The following is a 27,786-nucleotide window of genomic DNA, read 5'->3' on the forward strand; positions in this document are numbered from 1 at the left end:
CTTGTATATATTTTAATTCTGTTTAACAGAAATTGCTCCTGTTCATGTCTTGTTTGTTATAATTATGTTTTAGAAACAGATACACCCATTGACACTTGTTTAACATTTGAATCCAATATTGAGAATGTTCTCTGTACAGATTACTTTAAATTGGATAGTACAGTTGAGAGGCAGTTCTGATGTACACTTACTTACATCTCAGGCTCTTGCAGAATGTACATTTCATTTGACATATGTGTCTTATGGCCTCTGACTATAACACAGTATGGTTTAGCCTTTTAAAAATAAACCTTGCATTTATGTTTAAATTTTAGTTTTAAATCTCCTTTTTTCTTATTGTTTCCTTTTAATTCTTTTAGTTGGAGTATAGTTGACATGCAATATAATATTAGTTTCAGGTGCACAACATAGTGATTCAACATTTAAATACATTACAAATTGATCATTACAAGTCTAGTAATCTGTTACCATACAGAGTTATCACAATATTATTGACTGTATTCCCTGTGCTGTACATTACATCCTTGTGACTTATATACTTTATAACTGAAAGTTTGTACCACTTAATCCTCTGGCCTGTTTCATCCTCAACCGCTTATTGTTTTTCCTTTAAGATAATTCTGAGAAAAAGTTGTTTCTGCGATCTTCAGATGCAGAGAGAAACAGTTTAGAACCAAGTATTAGCATCCTCACCCACCTACCAATGCAGGAGACACAAGAGACACAGGTTTGATCTCTGGGTTGAGACTATCCCCTGAAGTAGGAAATGGCAACCCAAATCCAGTATTCTTGCCTGGAAAATTCCATGGACAGAGAGCCTGGAGGGCTACAGTCCCATTGGGTTGCAAAAGTCAGACGTGACTGAACACAGACGGACAGACAGACAGACAGACAGACAGACACACACACACACACACACACACACACCCCTGGAGAAGGGAATGGCAACCCACTCCAGTATTCTTGTCTGGAGAATCCTGGTGGAGGAGCCTGGTGGGCTACAGTCCACGGGGTGGTAAAGAGGCGGACACGACTGAGTGACTTCACTGTCACTTTCACTAGGTTAATTTGGATGTTGAGCTTCCCCCCATGCCCTATTAAAGTTTTAAACAATTTCTCTAAAATTTAAAGGTATGATTCCACCAGAATCATGTATTGGGGTGTCTTTCAACTCAAGAAAATCCTTAAGCATTTTCTTTTCTTTAAGATGTGAAATGATTCTGTGGCTTCACAGTCAGAGTCCCTGTCTTATTTACTATAGACTCTTACAGGTAAAATCAGCTTTTGTTTCCTTGTTATTAAATTTAGGAGCTAGTAGCTATTTCAGTAACCCACAAAAATCACTTAGCCTCCCTACTAATGTCTGCTAATGTCTTGAAGATATGTATGTAACTCTTTGGAGTTTAAATATGTATGTAACACTTTGGAGTTTAAATTCCACAGTGCATCTTGAAAATCCATTGAGTTTTTCACTTTTTGAAGAGGAAGTATTTGGAAATACACTTCCTGTTCACTTCTTACAAGGACTTGAAAATCTGTTTATGGTTTGTCTCCTTTTTAATAGTGATTCTCAAACCACATCACTCGTTCTTCTCTAAGTTTATATGAAAGAATAACCGTTTTCCTCAATACTCAGGGAAAGAGTAATAAATTGAGGGTTTTTGAATATTCAGTTCTTCTCCAACAGTTGTGATGCATTAACTTAGGAAATAGCTTTGGAAACACATGGTATAGATCTAATATCTCATGCTTTGTTTTGGTCTTTAAAATGATAGCAATATTGATTACCATATGTTAATCTCATATCCACTTATGACTTAATTTCTGCCAGTAGGCAACATGGTATGAATGCTTAAAACATTTAAGAATTTCATGTTGTCAGTGACATCCTTACCAGAGGTGCGAATCATTTCAATTACCCCATATACAGTTTGACTCCCACATCGTAATGGTGTTTATGGAGAGAAACAGAAAGCAAGAGACATTTCTTTTTCCCTTTTATAGTGTACATTACAGGCTGGCATTTTTATTTGCTATAATAATACTTTTTATTTGATCATAACAGAGTACTCTCAATTTACATATTAAGTGATTTTTCTTACAAATATTTGGATGCAAATTTCTAAGGAAGTGCACAAATTCTTGATTGCAGCATTATTTGCTCTTGGCATCATACAGTTTGAGGAGAGAGAACCAGTGAGAAGGCTCTCATCTATACAATGCTTATTTCTGGGGAAAAGGAAGAAAAATTTGAAGCTATTCTGTTCTCTCTAAATCCTTTTACAATTTATCTAATAGAATTATTCTTATGGAATTAATCAGAGTGTCTTTTATTATTAGAAATTTATTTTGCTTATTCTCCCCCCCCCCCTTGATTCCTTCATCTTAATTAGTTGTACTACTATCAAAGCCAAATCTATGTCTAGGAGACTTTCTTACAGCTTTTTATTGAAAGATCACTTATCTTTTTTATTTCCCGTATATCATATTTAGAGAGTAAGAATCTTCTGGCCCTAGTTAAATACAGCCCCCATTACTATGGAAGCCACCATACCAGAGGCTTTATGTCTTAGCGTGTTGATGTTAATTTCCCAATCAGCTGTCACCCAAGGGTATAAAGAACCATTTAAAGTCATATAAAACCTATCCTTATAAATACATCTTCCCCTTTCTATTCCAGTATAGTTTTTTTTTCTTTTTACAACCAAAATTCTGACTTGTTAATATAAATGGGCTCGATAAAGGACAGAAATGGTATGGACCTAACAGAAGCAGAAGATATTAAGAAGAGGTGGCAAGAATACACAGAAGAACTGTACAAAAGGAATCTTCATGACCAAGATAATCATGATGGTATGATCACTCACCTAGAGCCAGACATCCTGTGAATGTGAAGTCAAGTGGGCCTTAGAAAGCATCACGACGAACAAAGCTAGTGGAGGTGATGGAATTCCAGTAAAGCTGTTTCAGATCCTGAAAGATGATGCTGTGAAAGTGCTGCAATCAATATGCCAGCAAATTTGGAAAACTCAGCAGTGGCCACAGGACTGGAAAAGGTCAGTTTTCATTCCAATCTCAAAGAAAGGCAATGCCAAAGAATGCTCAAACTACCACACGATTGCACTCATCTCACATACTAGTAAAGTAATGCTCAAAATTCTCCAAGCCAGGCTTCAGCAATATGTGAACTGTGAAATTCCAGATGTTCAAGCTGGATATAGAAAAGGCAGAGGAACCAGAGATCAAATTGCCAACATCCACTGGATCATCAAAAAAGCAAGAGAGTTCCAGAAAAACATCTATTTATGCTTAATTGACTATGCCAAAGCCTTTGACTGTGTGGATCACAATAAACTGTGGAAAATTCTGAGAGTGATGGGAATACCAGACCACCTCACCTGCCTCTTGAGAAACCTATATGCAGGTCAGGAAGCAACAGTTAGAACTGGGCATGGAACAACAGACTGGTTCCAATTAGGAAAAGGAGTACGTCAAGGCTGTATATTGTCACCCTGCTTATTTAACTTCTATGCAGAGTACATCATGAGAAACGCTGGACTGGAAGAAGCACAGGCTGGAATCAAGACTTCTGGGAGAAATATCAATAACCTCAGATATGCAGATGACACCACCCTTATGGCAGAAAGTGAAGAGGAACTAAAAAGCCTCTTGATGGGAGTGAAAGAGGAAAGTGAAAAAGTTGGCTTAAAGCTCAACATTCAGAAAACGAAGATCACGACATCCGTTCCCATCACTTCATGGGAAATAGATGGGGAAACAGTGGAAACAGTGAGAGACTTTATTTTTGGGGGCTTCAAAATCACTGCAGATGGTGACTGCAGCCATGAAATTAAAAGACGCTTACTCCTTGGAAGAAAAAGTTATGACCAACCTAGACAGCATATTGAAAAGCAGAGACATTACTTTGCCGACTAAGGTCCGTCTAGTCAAGGCTATGGTTTTTCCTGTGGTCATGTATGGATGTGAGAGTTGGACTATGAAGAAGGCTGAGTGCCGAAGAATTGATGCTTTTGAACTGTGGTGTTGGAAAAGACTCTTGAGAGTCCCTTGGACTGCGAGGAGATCCAACCAGTCCATTCTAAAGGAGATCAGCCCTGGGATTTCTTTGGAAGGAATGATGCTAAAGCTGAAACTCCAGTACTCTGGCCACCTCATGCAAAGAGTTGACTCATTGGAAAAGACTCTGATGCTGGGAGGGATTGGGGGCAGGAGGAGAAGGGGACAACAGAGGATGAGATGGCTGGATGGCATCACTGACTTGATGGGTGTGAGTTTGAGTGAACTCCGGGAGTTGGTGATGGACAGGGAGGCCTGGCGTGCTGCGATTCATGGGGTTGCAAAGAGTTGGACACGACTGAGCGACTGAACTAACTGAACTGAATAGAAATGTGATGTTTTTAGTCTCTTTCTCTATTTATTTTAAAAGATCAGAAATGTGCTGTTGTGAAGAGCCATCTTGAGCTGAGATTGGAGTGAAATAAAGCTGAATTCCAGTCTCAGTTCCACCCTTTGCTGATCCTGTGACCCTGGGAAATTTATTTGCTGTTTAGTCACAAAGTTGTGTCCATCTCTCTGCAACCCTATGTAGCCTGTCAGGGTCCTCTGTCCATGGGATTTCCCAGGCAAGAACACTGGAGTGGTTTGCCATTTCCTTCTCTAGGGGATCTTCCCAACCCAGGGACTGAACCTGTATCTCCTGCTTTGCCAGGGGGGTTCTTTACCACTGAGCCACCTGGGAAGCCCGGCAAGTTACTTACCCTCTGGAAACTTCAATTTCCACATTTTCAAATGAGAATAATTACAGGGCTGTGACAGTTAGGGTTGATGCGTATGAGACACTGAATGGAAGTAAGTACAGCTCAAGTTATTACCAGTTCTCTCCCATTTCACATAGATCTGGTTGGTCTGGCCAGTATGTGAGCTTTACAAATACTTTTCTTAAAGTACCAGAAATCCAATTATGTGCAGTATTTTAAATCAGAAATCTGAACTTTTAAAACATGAATATTGAGGTAGTGAGTAGAAATTATTTGCCCAGCTCAGACATCTTGTTATAAGACACCCAAGTCAAAATCTTCTGTATTCTTAGCAATTCTTATGAGAGGGTGTTAGTTTTATGGAGCTGAAGAAAACCCCTCAGAAACAGTTGGAAGGAATTTGAGGCCCTGGATTCAGTCTCTAAACAATACACTATCTGATGTTGAAATATAAGCGCGGCTGGTGGTAAACAGTATTTCTGCCTATTTACTCTGTAGTTCATCAAACAAGTGGGACTGCCAGGCTTCTGATGTAGTGGGAAGAGCAGGGACTTTGGGTTCTTCAAATCCAGGTTGAAAACTCATACTCCTTTTTTATTTAACTAGCTTCTCTGAGACTGTTTTCTCAGTAGTATGGGAAAGACTTGCATGATGGGACTTCTGTGAAGATTAAGCAAGAATGTATTAAGAATGCCTCTAATACAGTAAACACAGATAATCATGATGGTGTGATCACTCACCTAGAGCCAGACATCCTGGAATGCAAAGTCAGGTGGGCCTGAGGACGCAGCACTATGAACAAAGCTAGTGGAAGTGATGGAGTTCCAGTTGAGCTATTTAAAATCCTAAAAGATGATGCTGTGAAAGTGCTATATTCAGTATGCCAGCAAATTTGGAAAACTCAGCAGTGGCCACAGGACTGGAAAAGGTCAGTTTTCCTTCCAATCCCAAAGTAAAGCAATGCCAAAGAATGCTCAAACTACCGCACAATTGCACTCATCTCATACGCTAACAAAGTAATGCTCAAAATTCTCCAAGCCAGGCTTCAGCAATATGTGAACTGTGAACTTCCACATGTTCAAGCTGGATTTAGAAAAGGCAGAGGAACTAGAGATCAAATTGCCAGCATCCATTGGATCATCAAAAAAGCGAGAGAATTCCAGAAAAATATCTACTTCTGCTTTATTGACTGTGCCAAAGCCTTTGACTGTGTGAATCACAACAAACTGTGGCAAATTCTTAAAGAGATGGGAATACCAGACCATCTGACCTGCCTCTTGAGAAATCTATATGCAGGTCAGGAAGAAACAGTTAGAACTAGACATGGAACAGCAGACTGGTTCCCAATTTGTAAAAGGAGTATGTCAAGGCTATATATTGTCACCCTGCTTATATAACTTCCATTCAGAGTACGTCATGAGAAATGCTGGGCTGGAAGAAGCACAAGCTGGAATCAAGATTGCCGGGAGAAATATCAATAACCTCAGATATACAGATGATACCACCCTTACGGCAGAAAGTGAAGAAGAACTAAAGAGTCTCTTGATGAAAGTGAAAGAGGAGAGTGAAAAAGTTGGCTTAAAACTCAACATTCAGAAAACTAAGATGATGGTATCTGATCCTATCACTTCATGGCAAATAGATGGGAAAACAATGGAAACAATGAGAGACTTTATTTGGGGGGCTCCAAATACACTGTAGACGGTGATTGCAGCCATGAAATTAAAAGATGCTTACTCCTTGGAAGAAAAGCTATGACTAGTCTAGAGAGCATATTAAAAAGAAGAGACATCACTTTGCCAACAAAGGTCCATCTAGTCAAGGCTATGGGTTTTCCAGTGTCATGTATGGATGTGAGAGTTGGACTATAAAGAAAGCTGAGTGCTGAAGAATTGATGCTTTTGAACTGTGGTGTTGGAGAAGACTCTTAAGAGTCCTTTAGACTGCAAGGAGGTCCAACCAGTCCATCCTAAAGGAGATTAGTCCTGGGTGTTCCTTGGAAGGCCTGATGCTAAAGCTGAAACTCCAATACTTTGGCCCCCTCGTGTGAAGAGTTAACTCATTTGAAAAGACCCTGATGCTGGGAGGGATTGAAGGCAGAAGGAGAAGGGGATGACACAGGATGACATGGTTGGATGGCATCACCGATTCAATGGACATGAGTTTGAGTAAACTCCAGTAGTTGGTGATGGACAGGCCTGGCATGCTGCCGTCCATGGGGTCACAGATAGTTGGACACGACCGAGCAACTGAACTGAACTGAGATGAATAACAGCTGTCGTTGGTGATGGTGTTGGCATACTAATAGCCAGTTGTCCACTGGATCTCAGTTGTGTTTTGGGACCTGGGACCCACAGAGATGAGCCCTTCATGCAGCTTCCTGTGCTTTTTTGTGATAATTGCATTGCCTCCTCACCCCAGCTTAAACAGTGCATGTTTAATCATATGAATACGCTTTTACGAATTCTGCAGTTCTGAAGTAGCACTTCAAAATGCTTTCATTCCAAGTCAAAATTATTTGAAGCCTCCCCATGGTAACTCACAATCTCTTCTCTATGAATTAATAACAGCCGTTTCCTGCTACCCCTCCAAAACAACACAAAACAGCACAAAGCCTGTCTAGTTTGCAGAGGTGTTGGGGAGGTTTCATGCCATTGTATTCAATGACGGATACTTACGTTTACTTACTGTGTGTAAGTGGCTCTGCCAGGCATTACAGGGTGTACAAGGCCTTGTCTTGGAGGAACTAACAGCATGAAGACATAGATAAAGGGCATTTTTTTATTGATTTTTTAAAAATTGTGTGTAACTGCTTTGCAATGTTGTATTAATTTCTGCTGTACAAGAACATTAATCAGCTTTATGTACACGAATATCGCCTTCCTCCCATCCCATCCCCATCCCCATCTCACCCCTCAGGTCATCACAGAGCACGGAGCTGAGCTAAGTTGCTTTAGTTGCTTTTAAAGTAACTATAGGGAGTTACTTTAGTTGCTAAATCGTTGGGTGACTCTTGCAATTCCATTGACTGTAGCCTGCCAGGGGATTTCCCAGGCAAGAATACTGTTGTGGCTAGGGAATTCTCCAGGGAATCTTCCTGACCCAGGGATTGAACCCGTGTCTCCTGCATTGCTGGTGGATGTTTTTTTTTTACCCGCTGAGCCACCAGAGAAGCCTGAGCTCCCTGTGTCATGTGGCAGTTTCTCACTAGCTAGCTGTTGCACACGTGGCAGTGTATGCGTGTCCGTGCTAGGCTCTCAGTTCACGCCTCCCTCTGCTTCCGCCGCTGGGTCCTCATGTCCAGTGTCCACATCTGCAGCGCTGCTCCTGCTCCGCAAAGAGGTCCAGCTGTACCATTTGCTAGGTTCCACATACGTGCCTTAATATGTGGTGTTTATTTTTCTGCTTGCTTCACTCTGTATGTCCATCCACATCTCTACAAATGACCCAGTTTTGTTCCTTTTTATGGCTGAGTAATGGTCCCTTGCATGTATGTACCATAGCTTCTGATGAGAATTATAACGCACGTGTGTTAAGTACCAACAGGTCCGGGGCACTATGTGTGTTGGTGGGAGTGGAGGGGAAGCATTCTTTCTGCCCGTGGGAAACATAAGGCTTCAACCACAGATGGCAGGTGCCTCTGGAGCCTCCTCTCACCAAAGGTCATGTGTGTTGAGAACTGTGGATAGTAAGAACTGAGCCACACAGCTGAAGAGTGGAGAAGGCTCCTGGGCATGCTCCTTGTTAGTGTCTTGGCAGCACTTTGGAGGTGCTGGTGTGGGTGGCAGCTTGATAATGGAATGGAGAGGAAGGAGCCAGGCAGGCTGGAACTTGCAGGAAGCCACGTGCTGTTATGCAAAGAATAGGTTCTCTACCCTTCTGTAAGGTGATGTGGCAAGGCTTGGATATGGCCTGACCTTTTTCATCATTTCAGATTAGACTCCCGCACTGTGTCTGAAGAGTCAGATCAGAAACGGCTCAGCTGTGTAGGAGGCCGCCCACCAGAGTGATATGCCTGGGATTTGGACGGTGTGATCTTCCCTTTGTTTCCTGCTTCCCTAGGCAATGGATTCTCTTGGTTACAGTGGTTTCTGTTATTTGCTCACTTTGCAGAGTCAGTTCTAGAAAGGTAAAACCTTGTTGCAACATCTGCAAAATCATCCTGAACTAAAGGAAGGGGAGCAGTGAGAATGGACCTTTTGCCCTTAAAGGGTGGAGAAGGCGCTGGCACCCCACTCCAGTACTCTTGCCTGGAAAATCCCATGGGCGGAGGAGCCTGGTGGGCTACCGTCCATGGGGTCACAAAGAGTTGGACACGACTGAGCGACTTCACTTTCACTTTTCACTTTCATGCATTGGAGAAAGAAATGGCAACCCACTCCAGTGTTCTTGCCTGGAGAACCCCAGGGGCAGAGGAGCCTGGTGGGCTGCCGTCTATGGGGTTGCAGAGAGTCAGATATGACTGAAGCAACTTAGCAACAGCAGCAGCCCTTAAAGAGGGGAAAAATCATCTTTATTTTTACCCTAATAGTTGAAAAGACAGCCTGTGGTTAGAGATGTTACCTATCCTTTGATAACTTGAAATAACACATTTAATCTTTGTTTTCTGGATGCTTGTGAAAGAAATCCATACCACCCTAAAATATGGAAGCAGATTTCAATAATTTCAGAAACAGATACAGTATCTGTATTTAATCTATTTAGTTTCTTTCTTTACATCACTCATTCATGCTCCTCAGGAAATTCATGTTAGAATTCTTGAGTCTCAGAAAATGACCTTGAGGGCTTAACACCGTCAGAATGAACTTTAACTGGAAAAGACTTGGAAGGATGGGAGGGGTGGTGATCCTTGGCTGGCACAGATTTTCATCCTGAAGGAACTACCTCTGTCTGCCTTTGAGTTCTTTCTATCCCTTCTGCTGCTTACTTTTAGGGCTTATTTATCATTTCTGGCAGAGGCTGCAATGGGAAGATGGAAAAAAAGTGAAAATCATATTTATTAATCTTTTAATAGTAGCCCTTGGTTCAAAAGAAATGGGAAGGTAAAGAGACTGGAGCTGCTGGATGAGGGAAGACTTGGAAATTATTTATTAGTACATTCTTGCCCTCTTGACCAGTAATAGGCTAGCAAAAAATCCTACAGAATTAAAATAATCCATATTGGACAAAGGATGATTACCTTTTGGATAATTCTACCCACAGTATTATGAACTCTGAATATTGTGTATCCCTCATATTATCATCATAGTAGTGAACATTTATTGAGCATTTATCATGGCCAGCCACCACACTATCCTTTATATGCATCTCTTCGTTTGATTCTTATTCAGCATGATGAGATGGGTACTACTGTGGTGATTTTCCCACCTTTTACAGAGGTGGATGCTGAGGCTTACAAAGGCTACTACCTTCCTAAGGTCATTCAGGTAATAAACAGTGGCATGAGAACTCAAAACAAGGCCTGTCTGATCTAGAGTTTCTGCTCTTAACCTCTATCTAGGTTGTCATCATGAACTAGCACCTGATTTCCCATCATGGCTGCGACTCGTTAGTAGAGACCCAGAGGCACTACATGCAGTCACCTTTTTTTGTGGAACCTCTAATTCTAAAATGCACAAATTAACCCAAACATTGCAAAGTCAAAGATAAGTAAGTGATGGGCTTAAAGAAAGGACACATTTACTATAATCTTCAAAGATCAAGGTTTGACCTGTTTGGGGACCATGTCTGGCCCCATACCAGCTGGAGTTCAGTTCATTAGAGAAGTGCCACCCACATGTCAGATGTGGTGCTGGACACTGAGCTGCAAATACTAGCTTTGTAAAGGAACCCTGGGTTCCCAGGGGAGGTCATGGTGATAATGAGATAGCACTGGTCATACTAAGGCACCAGATAGCACATCTGATTTTGTAAGAAACGTTTCACCCTAAAATTAGTTTGGGAAATGCTGGTTAAACAAAGGTAAACAAAAATTTTAATTGCAAGATTTTTTAGAGCCTTTGAGGTACTAATACGCTTTGTAACTACCCTAGAGGTTTTTATATTAATAAATTGGGAACTACTGAAAGCAATCCCTGTTACTGGGTCACTTCCTCAGGTTACCTTTCTTGAAGCATATCTTACTCCAGGTAAAATTTACACCTCCTTTAGAGAAGGAAATGGCAACCCACTCCAGTACTCTTGCCTGGAAAATCCTGGGACAGAGGAGCATGGTGGGCTACAGTCCACGGGGTCGCAAAGAGTCGGACATGACTGAGTGACTTCATTTCACTTCAGAAAAGCCCATGGGAGTGGCCTAGTATTTTAAATATGGATCTAATATTTTTAATTTGGCAGTAGGGGGAATAGAGATTTATACTTAACTAAAAGGTCTCTCTATCCCTTCTTAAATCGCAAGTTTCACTTGCTGAAGAAAGTGAGATTCTGTAACAAGAAGAGTTATGAAAGTAAGTACTAAGAGACTCAGCAGGGGCTTGCGGGGGAGCAGCAGTGAGGATGAGGACCGCTTGCTGTGGAGGCTGCTTCCATCTGCTCCCCTCGTCGCCTTCCCCCCAGGCCCTTGGTGGCCCCGATGAAATGCCCATCTTCCTAACTTTTCTGCTGAATTCACTCTGGGGTGAAAAGGGGCAGAGTGGATGGTGGCTCCAATTTCACCTCTGAAACTAAGATAAAAATCAGAAAAAGTAGTGAGTTGCACTCAACAATCAAAATGTTTCAGTTGAACTATTTGAAGGAAGAATTATTAAAAAGAAGTAGCAGCCTGTTATCAAATAGCTGATTCTTCTTCCAGTTCAAATGTGCTGTGTAGGTTTTTATCTTCTGTGTGGAGTTTGGTTTGCTGAGAGCTACTCTGAGACAGAAGAATAGACCAAATGTGGGTCATTTTAGTACAGAGAGTCAAACCACCAGGCTGTGAAAATTACGGGACTGCTGTGTGTGTGTGTGCTCCGTTGTGTCTGACTCTTTGTGACCTCATGGACTATAGCCCACCAGGTTCCTCTGCCCATGCACTTTTCCCAGCAAGAGTAGTGGAGTGGGTTGCCATTTCCTTCTCCAGGGCGTCTTCCCAACCCTGGGATCGAACCCACTTCTCTTGCATCTCCTGCATTGGCAGGTGGATTCTTTACCACTGGTGCCACCTGGGAATTTAAAATAAGAATTTTCAGGAGACACATTTTTTTTTTAGCAATGTCAGATATATCAAGGAGCCAACTATAGGCTGAAGGATGCAGGTGGAAGGAATTGAGAGGCTCTGGGTGTTACCATTATCAACAGACATTTGCAGAGGGTGACTGTGGAGCAGCCTGAGTCCTCTTCTCCTCACCCACACTGAAAGGTGGTAGACGCAAGCCTGATGCTAAAGACTAATACAGCATTATTTAGTATTGCTGAATGTCAAGTGAATGGTGGAGCTTGTGTAAGAGTTCTGATAGGATGTGTTAGGCAGAATGATACTCCCCCCTTGAAGATGTCATGGTCTAATCCCCACAACCTGTCACTGTGTTATATTGCATGGCAAAGAACAAGGTTCCTTATCTACTGATCTTGATGTAATGTTATTTTGCATTATCCCAGGAGGCCCAATGTAATCAATAATAAGGCATCTATACATTGGAAAAGGGAGACAGAAGTCAGAGATTCAAAGATGCCACATTGTTGGAGGAAGGGACCAGACCACAAGCCCAGGGAATGCAGGTGACCTCAAGAAGTTGAAAAGGGCAGGGAAACTGACACTTCCCTAGAAACTCCAGAAGGAATATAGCCACGCACACACCTCAATTTTAGCCTAGTAAAACCTATTATAACTTTGTGTAAGATAATAAATACATCTTTGTTGTTTTAAGCCACCAAGTTTTAAGTTAATTTCTTACAGCAGTGATTGTTGTTACCGTTGCTCAGCCGCTCAGTTGTGTCCAATCTTTGCGGCCCTGTGAACTGCAGCACGTCTGGCTTCCCCGTCCTTCTCATCTCCCAGAGTTTGCTCAAACTCATGTCCATTGCATCGGCGATGTCTTCCAACTATCTCGTTGTCTGTCGTCCCCTTCTCTTCCTGCCTTCAATCTTTCCCAGCATCAGGGTGTTTATAATGAGTCGACTCTTCACATCAGGTGACCAAAGTCTTGTAGCTTCAGCAACACTGATAGGAAACTAATACAAGGATGCTGAAGAGAAAGAAGAGTCAAGGATGGTTTCATGAAGAAGGTAGTTCTTGAGCCAGGCCTGGAAGACAGTAAGAAAACTCATAACAGCACTAGAGTCATCAAGTTTGTCTTGCAGATACTGAGCTAACCACCTTATATGTTTTATCCACACAAAAACTCTATAAAGATACAATTCTTTCCCATTTTGTAGATGAGAAAACTGAGCTTTAGGATTAGTGTGTAATCACTAATGTTCAGTGCTAGTCACTCAGTTCAGTGACTCTGTCCATCACCAACTCCCAGAGTTGACTTAGACTCATTTCCATTGAGTCAGTGATGCCATCCAACCATCTCATCCTCTATCGTCCCCTTCTCATCCCACCTTCTATCATTCCAAGCATCAGGGTCTTTTCAAATGAGTCAGTACTTCACATCAGGTGGCCACAGTACTGGAGTTTCAGCTTCAACATCAGTCCTTCCAGTGAACACTCAGGACTGATCGCATTTAGGATAGACAGGTTGGATCTCCTTGCAGTCCAAGGGACTCTCAAGAGTCTTCTCCACACCACAGTTCAAAAGCATCAATTCTTTGGCACTCAGCTTTCTTTATAGTCCAGCTCTCACATCCATACATCACTACTGGAAAAACTATAGCCTTGACGACACGGACCTTTGTTGACAAAGTAATGTCTCTGCTTTTTAATATGCTGTATAGGTTTGTCATAACTTTCCTTCCAAGGAGTAAGTGTCTTTTAATTTCATGGCTGCAGTCACCATCTGCAGTATAGTTGAAGCCCCAAAAAATAAAGTCTGTCATTGTTTTCACTGTTTCCCCATCTACTTGCCATGAAGTGATGGGACCAGATGCCATGATCTTAGTTTTCTGAATGTTGAGCTTTAAGCCAACTTTTTCACTCTCCTCTTTCACTTTCATCAAGAGACTCTTTAGTTCTTCTTTGCTAAGGGTGGTGTCATCTGCATATCTGAGGTTATTGATATTTCTCCTGGCAATCTTGATTCCACCTTGTGCTTCATCCAGCCCAGCGTTTCTCATGATGCACTCTGCATATAAGTTAAATAAGCAGGGTGACAATATACAGCCTTGATGTACTCCTTTCCCTATTTGGAACCAGTCTGTTGTTCCATGTCCAGTTCTAACTGTTGCTTCCTGACCTGCATACAGATTTCTTAAGAGGCAGGTCAGGTGGTCTGGTATTCCCATCTCTTTAAGAATTTTCCACTGTGATCCACACAGTCAAAGGCTTTGGCATAGTCAATAAAGTAGAAATAGATGTTTTTTTGGAACTCTCTTGATTTTTTGACGATCCAGCAGATGTTGGCAATTTGGCCTCTGGTTCCTCTGCCTTTTCTAAAACCAACTTGAACATTTGGAGGTTCACGGTTCACATATTGCTGAAGCCTGGCTTGGAGAATTTTGAGCATTACTTTGCTAGCGCGTGAGGTGAGTGCAATTGTGTGGTAGTTTGAGCATTCTTTGGAATTGCCTTTCTTTGAGATTGGAAGGAAAACTGACCTTTTCCAGTCCTGTGGCCACTGCTGAGTTTTCCAAATTTTCTGGCGTATTGAATATAGCACTTTCACAGCATCATCTTTTAGGATCTGAAATAGCTTAACTGGAATTCCATCACCTCCACCAGCTTTGTTTGTAGTGATGCTTTCTAAGGCCCACTTGACTTCGCATTCCAGAATGTATGGCTCTAGATGAGTGGTCATACTATCATGATTATCTGGGTCATGAAGATCTTTTTTGTACAGTTCTTCTGTGTATTCTTGCCACCTCTTCTTAATATCTTCTGCTTCTGTTATGTCCATACTATTTCTGTCCTTTATTGAGCCCCTGTTTGCATGAAATGTTCCCTTGGTATCTCTAATTTTCTTGAAGATATCTCTAGTCTTTCCCATTCTGTTGTTTTCCTCTATTTCTTTGCATGGATCACTGAGGAAGGCTTTCTTATCTTGCCTTGCTATTCTTTGGAACTCTGCATTCAGATGGGTTTATCTTTCCTTCTCTCATTTGCTTTTGGCTTCTCTTCTTTTCACAGCTATTTGTAAGGCCTCCTCAGACAACCATTTTGCTTTTTTGCATTTCTTTTTCTTGGGGATGGTCTTGATCCCTGTCTCCTGTACAATGTCATGAACCTCTGTCCATAGTTCATCACGTACTCTATCAGATCTAGTCCCTGAAGTCTATTTCTCATTTCTACTGTTTAATTGTAAGGGATCGGATTTATGTCATACCTGAATGGTCCAGTGGTTTTTCCCTACTTTCTTCAATTTCAGTCTGAATTTGGCAATAAGGAGTTCATGATCTGAGCCACAGTCAGCTCCCGGTCTTGTTTTTGCTGACTGTATAGAGCTTCTCCATCTTTGGCTGCAAAGAATATAATCAGTCTGATTTCGGTGTTGACCATCTGGTGATGTCCATGTGTAGAGTCTTCTCTTGTGTTGTTGGAAGAGGGTGTTTGCTATGACCAGTGTGTTCTCTTGACATAACTCTATTAGCCTTTGCCCTGCTTCATTCTGTACTCCAAGGCCAAATTTTCCTGTTACTCCAGGTGTTTCTTAACTTCCTACTTTTGCATTCCAGTCTCCTATAATGAAAAGGACATCTTTCTTGGGTGTTAGTTCTAGAAGATCTCGTAGGTCTTCATTGAACCCTTCAACTTCAGCTTCTACAGCATTACTGGTTTGGGCATAGATTTGGATTATCATCCTATTGAATGGTTTGCCTTGGAAATGAACGGAGATCATTCTGTCATTTTTGGGATTACATCCAAGTACTGCATCAGACTCTTGTTGACTATGATGGCTACTCCATTTCTTCTGAGGGATTCTTGCCCACAGTAGTAGATATAATCTGAGTTAAATTCACCCATTTCAGTCCGTTTTAGTTCGCTGATTTCTTAAATGTCAATGTTCACTCCAGCCATTTTTTGTTTGACCACTTCCAATTTGCCTTGATTCATGGACCTAACATTCCAGGTTCCTATGCAATATTGCTCTTTGCAGCATCGGACCTTGCTTCCATCACCAGTCACATCCACAGCTGGGTGTTGTTTTTGCTTTGGCTCCGTCTCTGCATCCTTTCTGGAGTTATTTCTCCACTGGTATCCAATAGCATATTGGGCATTTACCGACCTGGGGAGTTCATATTTCAATGTCCTATCTTTTTTCCATTTCTTACTGTTCATGGGGTTCTCAAGGCAAGAATACTGAAGTGGTTTGCCATTCCTGTCTCCAGTGGATCGCATTTGGTCAGAACTCTCCACCAAGACCCATCCATCTTGGGTGGCCCTACACAGCATGGCTTAGTTTCACTGAGTTAGACAGGGCTGTGGTCCATGTGATTAGATTGGTTGGTTTTCTGTAACTGTGGTTTCAGTCTGTCTGCCCACTGATGCCCTCTCTTAGCACCTACCGTCTTACTAGGGATTCTCTTACCTTGGACGTGGGCTATCTCTTCATGGCTGCTCCAGCAAAGTGCAGCCACTGCTCCTTACTAGTCACTACTTCTAGTTAAGAGCTGTCCTTTTAACCCTAGGTGGCAGCTGACAGTTACTGAGAGCTCACCATGCACAGGCAAGGTTCTAAGGATGCATCTGTCATTACCTCATGGAATTCTCTCAGGGTCTAGGGCACGTAGTGATTTGTAATTTTTCTGAGGCATGGATTTATCTGGCCAAGCAATACCGATGAATTGGAGAGGATGAGACAGGAACCAAAAAATTGAGTCAAGACATCACCATCCAGACAAGTGCTGATCATAACCTAAAATGTAGGCAAAAGCAGTGGGCATGGGAAGGAGAAAACAGATCCCAGAGACAGTCTGCTTCCTTATGGAAACCTAACTCGTATGTTGAAAACACTTCTGTCTCTGCTTTCCCCCCTCTGTGATTATTGTGCTGCCTTTGCATGAATTGAGACATTTAATAATTAGAATTAATGAAAGGCAGCAGTATTGGCAGTGGTGTCAACCAGACTTTTCTGCTTACCCCTAGAAGCATGGGCAGTGCTGTGTAAACGCCACTTACAGACGCCATTCATTCCTTGGATCAAGAGAGTAGTAACTTTCTTAAGTTCAACAACAGCAGATATATGGGGTTGGCCAAAAAGCTCATTCGGGTTTTTCATAAGCTGTTACAGAAAAATACAAACCAACTTTTTTGGCCAACCCAGTATATGTATTGAAAGTTTACCATTTAAAAGAACAATACACTAGTCACTTACAAATAGCTGTGAATAGAAGAGAAACGAAAGGCAAAGGCGAAAAGGAAAGATACACTCATTTGAATGCAGAGTTCCAAAGAATAGCAAGGAGAGAGAAGAAAGCCTTCGTCAACAATCAATGCAATGAAATAGAGGAAAACAATAGAATGGGAAAGACTAGAGAGATCTCTTCAGGAAAATTAGAGAGCAAGGGAATATTCATGCAAAGATGGGCACAATCGTATGGACCTAACAGAAGGAGAAGATATTAAGAGGTGGCAAGAATACACAGAAAAAGTATACAAAAAAAAAAAAGATCTTCATGACCCAGATAATCACAACGGTGTGATCACTCACCTAGAGCCAAACATCCTGGCATGCGAAGTCAAATGGGGCTTAGGAAGCATCACTACAAACAAAGCTAGCAGAGGTGATGGAATTCCGGTTGAGCTATTTCAAATATTAAAAGATGACGTTGTGAAAATGCTACACTCAATATGCCAGAAAATCTGGAAAACTCACCAGTGGCCACAGGATTGGAAAAGGTCAGTTTTCCTTCCAATCCCAAAGAAAGGCAATGCCAAAGAATGCCCAAACTACAGCACAGTTGCACTCATCTCACACGCTAACAAAGTAATGCTCAAAATTCTGCAAGCCAGGCTTCAACAGTACATGAACCATCAACTTCTGAATATTCAAGCTGGATTTAGAAAAGGCAGAGGAACCAGAGATCAAATTGCCAACATCCATTGGATCATCAAAAAAGCAAGAGAGTTCCAGAAAAACATTTACTTCTGCTTTATTGACTATGCCAAAGCCTTTGACTGTGTGGATCACAATAAACTGTGGAAAATTCTTAAAGAGATGAGAATACCAGACTACCTGACCTGCCTCTTGAGAAATCTGTATGCAGGTCAGGAAGCAACAGTTAGAACTAGACACGGAACAACCCCGACTGGTTCCAAATCGGGAAAGGAATACGTCAAGGCTGTATATTGTCACCCTGCTTATTTAACTTATATACAGAGTACATCGTGAGAGACGCTGGGCTGGAAGAAGCACAAGCTGGAATCAAGATTGCTGGGAGAAATATCAATAACCTCAGATATGCAGACGACACCACCCTTATGGCAGAAAGCGAAGAAGAAGTAAAGAACCTATTGATGAATGTAAAAAAGGAGAGTGAAAAAGTTGCCTTAAAACTCAACATTCAGAAAACTATGATGATGGCATCTGGTCCCAGCACTTCATGGGAAATAGATGGGGAAACAGTGGAAACAATGACAGACTTTATTTTGGGGGGCTCCAAATACACTGCAGATGGTGACTGCAGCCATGAGATTAAAAGACACTTAGTCCTTGGAAGGAAAGTTATGACCAACCTAGACAGCATATTGAAAAGCAGAGACCTTACTTTGCCAACAAAGGTCAGTCTAATCAAAGCTATGATTTTTCCAGTAGTCGTGTATGGATGTGAGATTTGAGCTATAAAGAAAGCTGAGGGCTAAAGAATTGATACTTTTGAACTGTGGTGTTAGAGAAGACTGTTGAGAGTCCCTTGGGCTACAAGGAGATCCAACCAGTCAATCGTAACGGAAATCAGTCCTGAATATTCATTGGAAGGCCTGATGCTAAAGCTGAGACTCCAATACTTTGGCCACCTGATATGAAGTACTGACTCAGTTGAAAAGACCCTGATACTGGGAAAGATTGAAGGCAGGATGAGAAGGGGATGACAGAGGATAAGATGATTGGATGGCATCACTGACTCAATGGACTTGAGTTTGAATAAACTCCGGGAGTTGGCAATGGATGGGGAGGCCTGGCATGCTGTGGTCCATGGGGTCGCAAAGAGTCAGACACAACTGAGCAACCGAACTGAAGTGAACTGAACTGATACTAGTCACTGTGGAAGTCTCAAAAGTGGCTAAAAATCAGTTTGGAAAGACACCTGAACAAGGGTGAGGAATTTTAATTAGAATTGTAACTAGGTATTAGCTGGTGTCAGTAATTTGTACAATGAATCCTGGGTTCTTTCCAAGTAGACATATTTGTCATTTTCTCAGGAAATGACATTTAAAGATTTTAGGAGAGCCTCTGAAACTCTCATCTGAGACATGTAAAGTTCCATCCATGTGCTATTGAGGAGAACCAGTTTTGCCATCTTTTAAAGAGTCATTAAAGTAAGATTTGTGAACCCTGATTATCTTCTCTCTTCTCATGGAGGAATTCATCGTTTTATTTATTCTGTTTGCCATAAGGTTCAAAGAATTCTTCTTCAGAACATGTAGATCTTTCAGTTAATACTGACTAGCATTAATCATTCTTTAAAATAACATAAACCTATTCATATATACTCCCAAGCTGGAATGTGTAAGTAATGCTTGGAAGTCTGATGCGTAATCCCTTCACAAATAATAGTCATTCTAAAGAGAGATATTAGCACTCCAACATGAAATACAAGAGAGATTCCTACTCGATTTTGAGTGTGACTATGTATTTTCACTCCTGGAAACTGAATCTTCCCACTAATTTCAAAGAATGACTTAGGACCTTTTGTCTCCCACTTGAATTAGTAGTATAAGTGCTGACCCAATGGGGTTTGATTTTTCTCTCCAGTTAATTGATTAGAGCCAGATCCTCAAAGCCCACGTTCCTTAGAGTAGATTCTACTAAGTTCTGAGTTGGCCATTGTAATCAAAGCAAAAGAGGACATCTACATTTTTGTCATCTTCATTTCAAAGTGTTATATTATTAGATTCAGGATCACCCTGAATAATTAGCCTCAGTAGAATCTGTCTTTCCATTTCCAAAACGCTGTCCCTGCCAGTATCAGGGCCTATTTCTACAATGGGGTATACCATCTAAATATGTAAACATTGGGATCCTGCATGTCCAGATTGCTTAGGACCAGGAGTCATCATGGCAGGAAAATCTGGTCACCTGGAGTGCTCAGACCCATGGCAGCTTCCCAGTGCTGAACTGATTCTTGGCGCTCTTGATGTGCCCATTGTTTCCTCAGTTGTCCCTACACCATCCACACATGCACCGTCTTGAACACCCTTTGCACCAGTTCTGCCTGTGTTCTGCCTTTGCTGTTCCTTCAGGGTGTTCTTCCATTTCCTCAATTATCTTTATTAACCAGGAGGTGTGGATGAGTGGGAGCAGGAAATCTAAGGTCTCTCTCTTGCACAGCGTGTATGTGTGTGTGTGTGTGAGAGAGAGAGAGAGAGAGAGAGAGAGAGAGAGAATGAGTGACTTAAGCCTACAGAGCTGCACACTTTCACACAGCCGTCCAGCCATGCTAACTTTCACCTTGAAACTATACTGCCAGCCTGCTCAGTCCCTGGAGCTAGTGCATTGTCCACAGGAAATGTGCAGCGTGGGGTAACTGAATTTTCGAGTTAGGCCATTCTGTTTTTGAATTTATTTTTAATTGAAGATAGTTGCTTTGTAATATTGTGTTGGCTTCTGCCAATGAAAATTGAAACTACAATGGGGTATCACCTCACACTGTTCAGAATGGCTGTCTTCAAAAAAAAAAAATCTACAAACAGTAAATGCTGGAAAGGGAACCCTCTTGCACTGTTGTTGGAAATGTACATTGATGCAACCACTGTGGAGAACAGTATGGAGATTCCTTAAAAAATTAGAAATAAAACTACCGTATGACCCAGCAATCCCGCTACTGGGCATATACCCTGAGAAAACCATAATTGAAAAAGGCCATTCTTATTTTTAATAACTCTTTTCTTTGTGGAAATGCTGAGGCTTTGGGCTAGTAAGTTATCTAAGTATGTAAAGATTTGAGAAGCCTTTGCAAGTATTTTCTCTCATAATTATTTAAAACTTAGAACTCTGAAAAATTGGGGGGAATATGCTAAAGAATACTTGATTTGAAATAAATAGAAACCATATGCTCAAAGCACTGTATATAGTCAAGATGAAATGTCCATGTTTGCTATAGATCTGTTCTCATTTTTCTTAAGGGAATTTTAATCCAAATGTTTTATTGTCGTTGGCAAGATCCGGATTCTGAATCTGCCCTCAGTGCTTTGTTTTGTTCAGTCTCAGCTTTTGGATCAAAATAACCACTTATTATTTTGCCAGAAATTCAGCATTAACACTAATGTATTTCTTGACAATTGCACAATAGTCTCGGCTGTCATGAGAATTACTTTGCTTAAAATAAGTATGTTAAAATGTAGACACACAACACGCACACAGTACATATTTATATGTTTTCATGCTAAAAGATGGCTTATGGAAAAATGTGAAGTCCAGTTATTTGTGTATTTTAAGAAAAAAGATTAAGCCAGGAACATGAATCTTGTTTTCCATTGCCAAGAGCCATGATGAGGGAATACTATAAGTAATGGATAATTTACCCTTACCCTCAAATTATCAAATATATGAGTCTTAGGAGTAACATGTTATAAGCACTGTGTATGCATATTTATGCGGAAATGTAACACATGTACACTAAGAGTGAATTTGGGAGGAAACGTTTAAAATGTCCTCCAACAGATTATCAAGTTATTTTCTCCAATTTTAATTACTTCTCCATAGGGAAGTACAGTGGGAAGGTATTTGTATTTTCTTAGAGGAGAAAATATTAGAATGTTGGTAGAATTTCCTGTTTTAACCAAGAATGAAGGAGAACTATGAGCCATTTGCTTCCTGAATGGCTGCATTCCAGCTGTGCAGACTGATCACAGCACATCTGCCAATCAGAGCAGGCCCTGGAGGGAACCTTGGAGGCTGAGTCTTGTTTACAGGCATCGTTTCTGCATCGTGACTCTGTTTCTCCCCTCCTCCTTTGTGTTGTATGTCTAGGAAGATTTGTAGGGGAATTTGCTATTACGCGCCTAAATAAGCTGTATGAAACTAAGACACCAGCCACAGCAAATTGTATTTCGGGCAGACTTAGCTCATCTTAGTTACAGGTAAGAGTTGTTACTTTCTTATGAGGATAGCTGATGTGCATCTAGTTTCTGGCTTTACTTTGAGACAGTATACTTTACTTTTGTTAGCAAAACTAACAGGCTAAGAGCTGAAGAGGAACAGTCAAAAAATGGTTTAACATGTGCGCTGTATTCCTGACTTTAAATTTTATAGTACTCAACAAATGAAAAACTCGATTTTTATTTAGAGGAGGGGTAAACCAAGTTAAATTAAAAGTTTTAAAAGTGGCAGTAACACTAAGTCACTGTGTAGAGAAATTGGAACCAGAAGCCTATTAACCTCATGTGTCTGGGAGAGCCTTCTAGCTAAACAAATATGTTTTATTGTGGATCTTTCTCCTTGTCAGTGTTTCAGAGAACAGTATCTTCCTGTGTGCTAACTCCTTGGTTTAAAAAGACATTTCTTTTTTATTAAGTACTCATTCAGAAAGAATTTATATTTAACTATGTAAATCTGATTCGTATTCTTTCATAATTTTTTCATAAAATTTCTTCAGAACTTTTAGAGACTGTTTTCATTATCCTTATGCTGCTGCGTCAGCAGTAAAATTAAGGGGGGAAGAAAGCATTCCAGTCTAATCTTGTTTAGCCATTGAATTGTATCATGTTAGTGTTAATTCAGAAGATAGTTTAGAAAACTACCTTTTGATAATCTTGCATAGGATTTTTAAAAGTCATTCTATAGGGTTTTATTGTGGTTTTACACATTGCTTGCTTCTTTTTTTTTTTTACCCATTGCTTTCTGTTGTTAGTTTTTTCATAACACTGCTATCTTTCTACTTCATTCATTTATTTTTAAGCATATACTGAAGGAAAAATCATTAGTCAGAAAAAAAGGACAACCTATGAGTTTTGTGGTTCTTTCTGTTATATATAATCGTCTTCATGTTGATGAAGCACATTTTAGAGTAGTACGTAGAGGCATTTCTGAAAACGTCTAGCGGCTGGGCTCTGGCCTCTTATTCTGTAGCAGGATTTCTCCGTGTTAACACTGTTGACATTTTCAATGAGATTATTCTTTATTGTAGTGGTGAGTAGCATCCCTGGTCTCTACCCACCAGATGCCAGTAGCTCCTTCCTCCTAAGCTGTGACAACCACAGACCATTTCCTGGCATTGCCAGGTGTCCCCTTGGGGAAGAGGAGCGAAATCGCCCCTGGTTGAGAACCACTGCCCTGTAGCCCTTTAGACCTAATTTTCTGTGAAACATGGAAATCCAACTTCTGAAAAGTTCTGGGTGATAGAGAGTTAAGGAGGAGGCTGTACTGGTCTCAGTGTATTTGCAGATGTAGCTGACTGCTCATTTCTTTCCCCTCCCCATCCTGTTAGAAGCTTTTGCCAACCATGATTCATGGAATGATTCTTTTGAGCTGAGTAATTTGTGGCTTTTCAGTTTCCTTACTTTCTTTCCTTAGCTAAACTTGTTTTGGTTTTAGCAAAGTGTTTAAAACAGCAAAGATCTTTGAAAATGAAATAATATGTGTAATGATATATTTTCTAAGTAGATGATTTTTAACAAACTGTAAAAACTTTATATGCCTGTCCTTTATATCTTTCATAACTCCTCTGTCAGGCAAATCCTCTCAACTCTGAAGGAGAGTCTTATGTAGGGGAAGACACAGCAACCTTTGAACAGTCCTTTGTGAAATCTGATGGTATGGCAGCTGGTATTTAAGAACTTCTTTTCTAAGACTTCTAAAGAGCATTTTAAAATGTGACTCTCTTCTTTCTTTACAGATCGAAACGAACGAAATAAACCAGAGCATCGTTCTTCAAGGTATGAATTTATAGTTATAGTATTTAATAACTGTATAAAGCTTTTCTTTCAGGAAATATTATTTGGAAGAAGTGCAAGTGTCCCTTTTTGAAACACTGTATCTTTGAATCTTCCATGGCCCTCAGGCTTCACAAGGGAAATACTGTTCATTCTCAGAACAAACATTCTTTATAAAATTATTGACTACCTGGAAGACATGTTTTATTTTGAGAATTTGTATCAATGACAGGTATATTTTTACAGAAAATTATTTTATCCCTGTTTCTTTTCTTCTGTGGTTTATTTCCCTCCACTTTCTTTAATTGGTATTTTTATAAATGTGTACTGCTTTTTTTCTAATTATGTATAAAGCTAGCATGGGCTTATAGAAATTTAAAAATTATTTTTTAAAGTAGAAATCATTTTAAAAAAACAGAATGTCTTTCATCAACTGGAAATGGCTGGCTACTGCTAAAAATTTGATGTAATTAATTCTTTCTAGAGCTTATCAGTATAAATACACACACACACACACAGAGATATATATATATATTGCAGTTGAATTCTTTAAGTTCTTACTAGACAGTTTTGAATGGCCAGGAAAGTTCTGCCCCTTCAGCCCGTTATTCACGCTGAGAAGCGTGTCCTATGAGAGCTTCACCAACACTGAAGAGTGTGTTTGAAATCCCTGTCAAACTTATGGGATGGAAGGGGCTCAGATGGTAAAGAGTGTGCCTGCGCTCTGGGAGACCCGAGTTCAGCCTCTGAGTTGGGAAGATCCCCTGGAGAAGGGAATGGCAACCCACTCCAGTATTCTTTCCTGGAGAATCCCATGGACAGAGGAGCCTGGGGGGCTACAGTCCCGGGGATCACAAGGAACCGGACATAACTGAGCAACTAACACTTGTCAAACTTATATGTGGAAAACTGTCCAACTTCCACTCTCTAGGCAAGAATGACAGATCTTTTTTTATTTTTTAACCTAGTTCTGTGAAGGATTGTAACTTTTTAATATCATTTTCACCTTATTCCACATTTCATCACTTTTTCTTTGCATTTTATATTGTGATAGTGTTATTAGTCGCTCAGTCGTGTCTGACTCTTTGCGACCCCTTGGATTGTAGCCCACCAGGCTCCTCTGTCCATGGAATTCTCCAGGCAAGAATACTGGGGTGGGTTGCCATTTCCTTCTCTAGGGGATCTTTCCAACTCAGGGGTCAAACCCAGATCTCCTGCAGTGCAGGCAGAGTCTTTACCATATGAGGCACCAGGGAAGCTCCAGTACATTTTGCAGAGATTGTCAATCAAAGTAAGTTACTGAGATCTAATCTGGGAGGAAAATACAGCTAAGTATTTGGGATGTAAGGTAGTTTTTTTAGGGAGGAGTATAATTCACATATATTAAAATTCACTCTTTTTGGTGTATGATTCTATGAGTTTTGACAAACACATACAGTTAGATTCACTCTTTTTGGTGTGTGTTTCTATGAGTTTTGACAAACACATACAGTTAGATAGCCATAATCATAGAATGTGTAAGATTGATTTTTTTAATACTTAATAGAAAAAAAGAATGTAAGAGGACTTTGACAGCATGCTTGACTGTGAGTGACATAAAGTTGAAAGGGTAAAAAATAGTTAGGATGATAAAATCAGGATCCATAAGACCCCTGACATACTGAAGGTTTGACTGAATTAAGCAATATGAGTTTTAATTGGAACAAATGTAAATCCTTACCCCTACGGCTGAAAGATCAATGGAGCATGAACAAGTAGGGGAGAGGTGACTTAACAATATTTTTGAAAAAAACCTTGAGGATTTAATTCTTCATAAATTCATCATGAGGGGAGTTCCCTGGTGGCCTAGGGGTTAGGATTCTGGGCTTTCACTGCCATGGCCCAGGTTCAGTCCCTGGTCAGGGAACTGAAATCCCTCAAGCTCCACAGCACAGCCAACAGGAACAAAATAAATAAATAAATCCATTCATTAAGAGTCAAAAATTTCATGTTGTTGCCTCCACCTCCCCAAAAATGTCGGCATTGATTTAATTATGCTGAAAGACCTATAATGTCCAGTATAAGAAAAGTGATAGCTCTAGACCACACTTTTGATATGCTGTTCAATTCTGGGCCCACAAGGCTTTGAGAAATTGAAGTGTGCGTTGCACTGGCTCTGTCAATATTGAGGTACTTAAAAGCAGAATCCTATCATCTGCTCCAGAGATTCTCATTCAGTAGGTGTGGAGTGAGTAGATCGTGGGAATCTGTATATTAAAGAAGTGTCAGGTGATTCTGATGGAGAGCCAGGTTGGGAACCACTGGGATAGAAGACCACAGCTGAGCTGGGAGAGGGAAAGTGAAAGAGAAGAGCTGGGTAGAAGTCAAAGCTAAGTCACAGGAAGACTTATTTAAGGAACTGGGAGAAGTTAGCCATGGTTTGGAAGTTTGGGAAGGGGTATAAGACAGAAATAACTGTATTCAAACACCTGAAGGGCTGTAGAAGAGACTAGCAAAATTGTTCTCATAATTGCTGTTCCCAGCATTAGCTCCCAATTGCTAGGAAGAACCAGGGATCCTCGGAGGAATAGGTAATCCCAGATCCTGGGAAAGGGAAAGTCTGGGTAAGCCTGGACCCTACTGATAGGAAGGTAGGAAGTGCTCAACCAGTGGGGTCATGTCAAAAAGGCCTAGGAGGCAGCTTCAAGAGGCTCAATTGACCAAATCTGGGACAATTTGAGTAGCAAAAGTTTTAAATGACAATAGATTCTAACACATTGGATTTAAAAAAATCCAAATAGAAGAAGAAATACTTAAGTTTTTAATTATAAAGGGAAAAATGTACCTTTGTCAGTGAAGAGATCTGGTGCTCACATTCTTAACCAAGTGGTCAACTTGTATACCTATCACCGTCTGTCTCACTCTCAGGTGAGACAACCTGACATTCTGTGACTCCAGCTGATGCTTTAGCAATGCACATAGATATTGTTTATGTCATAGGAACCCTGGGCAAAACAAGGTAATATGAAAAATACAAAAAGGCTAGAAAGATATTTCAGATTTTAAAAGACTATTTTTTTTTAATCTGGAATTTAAAAATCCAGATTTAAAAAAAATGCTTTGGGGATAATTAAGAAAATTAAATATGAAATTTATTTTAGATTTTTTGGTTAATATTTCTTTGATTAGGTGTATCTTGGAAAGCTGTTATGTGGGAGAATGTCCTTATTCTTAGGAGATGTAAGCAGATGTATTAGAGGCGACACAGGCTTATGTTTGCAGCATACTCTCAAATAATTAATGAACATTAAAAACAGCAAGATGTAACAGGAAATACAGGAAAATATTAATAATTGGTGAATAGATGAAATGTATATATGGGTGTTCACTGTACTATTCCTTTAGCTTTTCTGTAGACTTGAAATTTCACAACAAGAAGTAGTAGAGGAGGGAATCTGGAGAAGGGGATGGCAACCCACTCCAGGATTCTTGCCTTGAGAATCCCCGTGGCCAGAGGAGCCTGGCGGGCCACAGTCCACAGAGTCACATGACTGAGCGACTAAGCACACACAGTACAGTGAGGGAGTGGGTCTGTATGTCCTGTGTTGTCCTGGGGGTAAAATATACATCTGTGGGTGCAAAGTTGAGAGAGTGGATTTCTGCACAATGTGAGGAAGGATTTCCAGACATAGCAGGTCAAGGATGGAAGGGAATCTGTGGGGGACACTGTCAAGGAAAAGCTGGACAAGCTAGTAGAGGGGATAAAATGGAGAAGTTTCATGCATAGCTGAATCATGATTCTAGATGGCTCCAGCCCTTGCTCATTCAATAGCCGATAATATTTGTTGCGAGACCCTAATCCAGGCTCAGGATACAGCAGAAAGCAAGGAAAGGTCTCCAGCTTTGTGGAGCACAGAGTGCCCA

The 27,786-nt window shown here is 40.7% G+C and overlaps 1 protein-coding gene across 9 annotated transcripts in view; it reads left to right on the forward strand.

Annotated features, from left to right (window-relative positions):
- Positions 1 to 27,786, forward strand: part of SH3D19 (SH3 domain containing 19) — a 201,254-nt gene that overhangs the window by 70,051 nt on the left and 103,417 nt on the right. For 4 of the 9 annotated variants that reach the window (XM_069556718.1, XM_069556723.1, XM_069556719.1 and 1 more), the window contains exon 2: positions 23,847 to 23,886. In XM_069556718.1, the coding sequence (XP_069412819.1) occupies positions 23,847 to 23,886 (40 nt within the window). Of the gene's footprint in view, positions 1 to 21,879; positions 22,093 to 23,453; positions 23,765 to 23,846; positions 23,887 to 27,786 lie in introns of those variants that run through there. The other 5 variants (XM_069556726.1, XM_069556724.1, XM_069556720.1 and 2 more) reach the window with 5 other exon arrangements.

The sequence above is a fragment of the Ovis canadensis genome, chromosome 17 (assembly GCF_042477335.2).
Source record: "Ovis canadensis isolate MfBH-ARS-UI-01 breed Bighorn chromosome 17, ARS-UI_OviCan_v2, whole genome shotgun sequence".
In the NCBI taxonomy this organism is placed as follows: domain Eukaryota; kingdom Metazoa; phylum Chordata; class Mammalia; order Artiodactyla; family Bovidae; genus Ovis; species Ovis canadensis.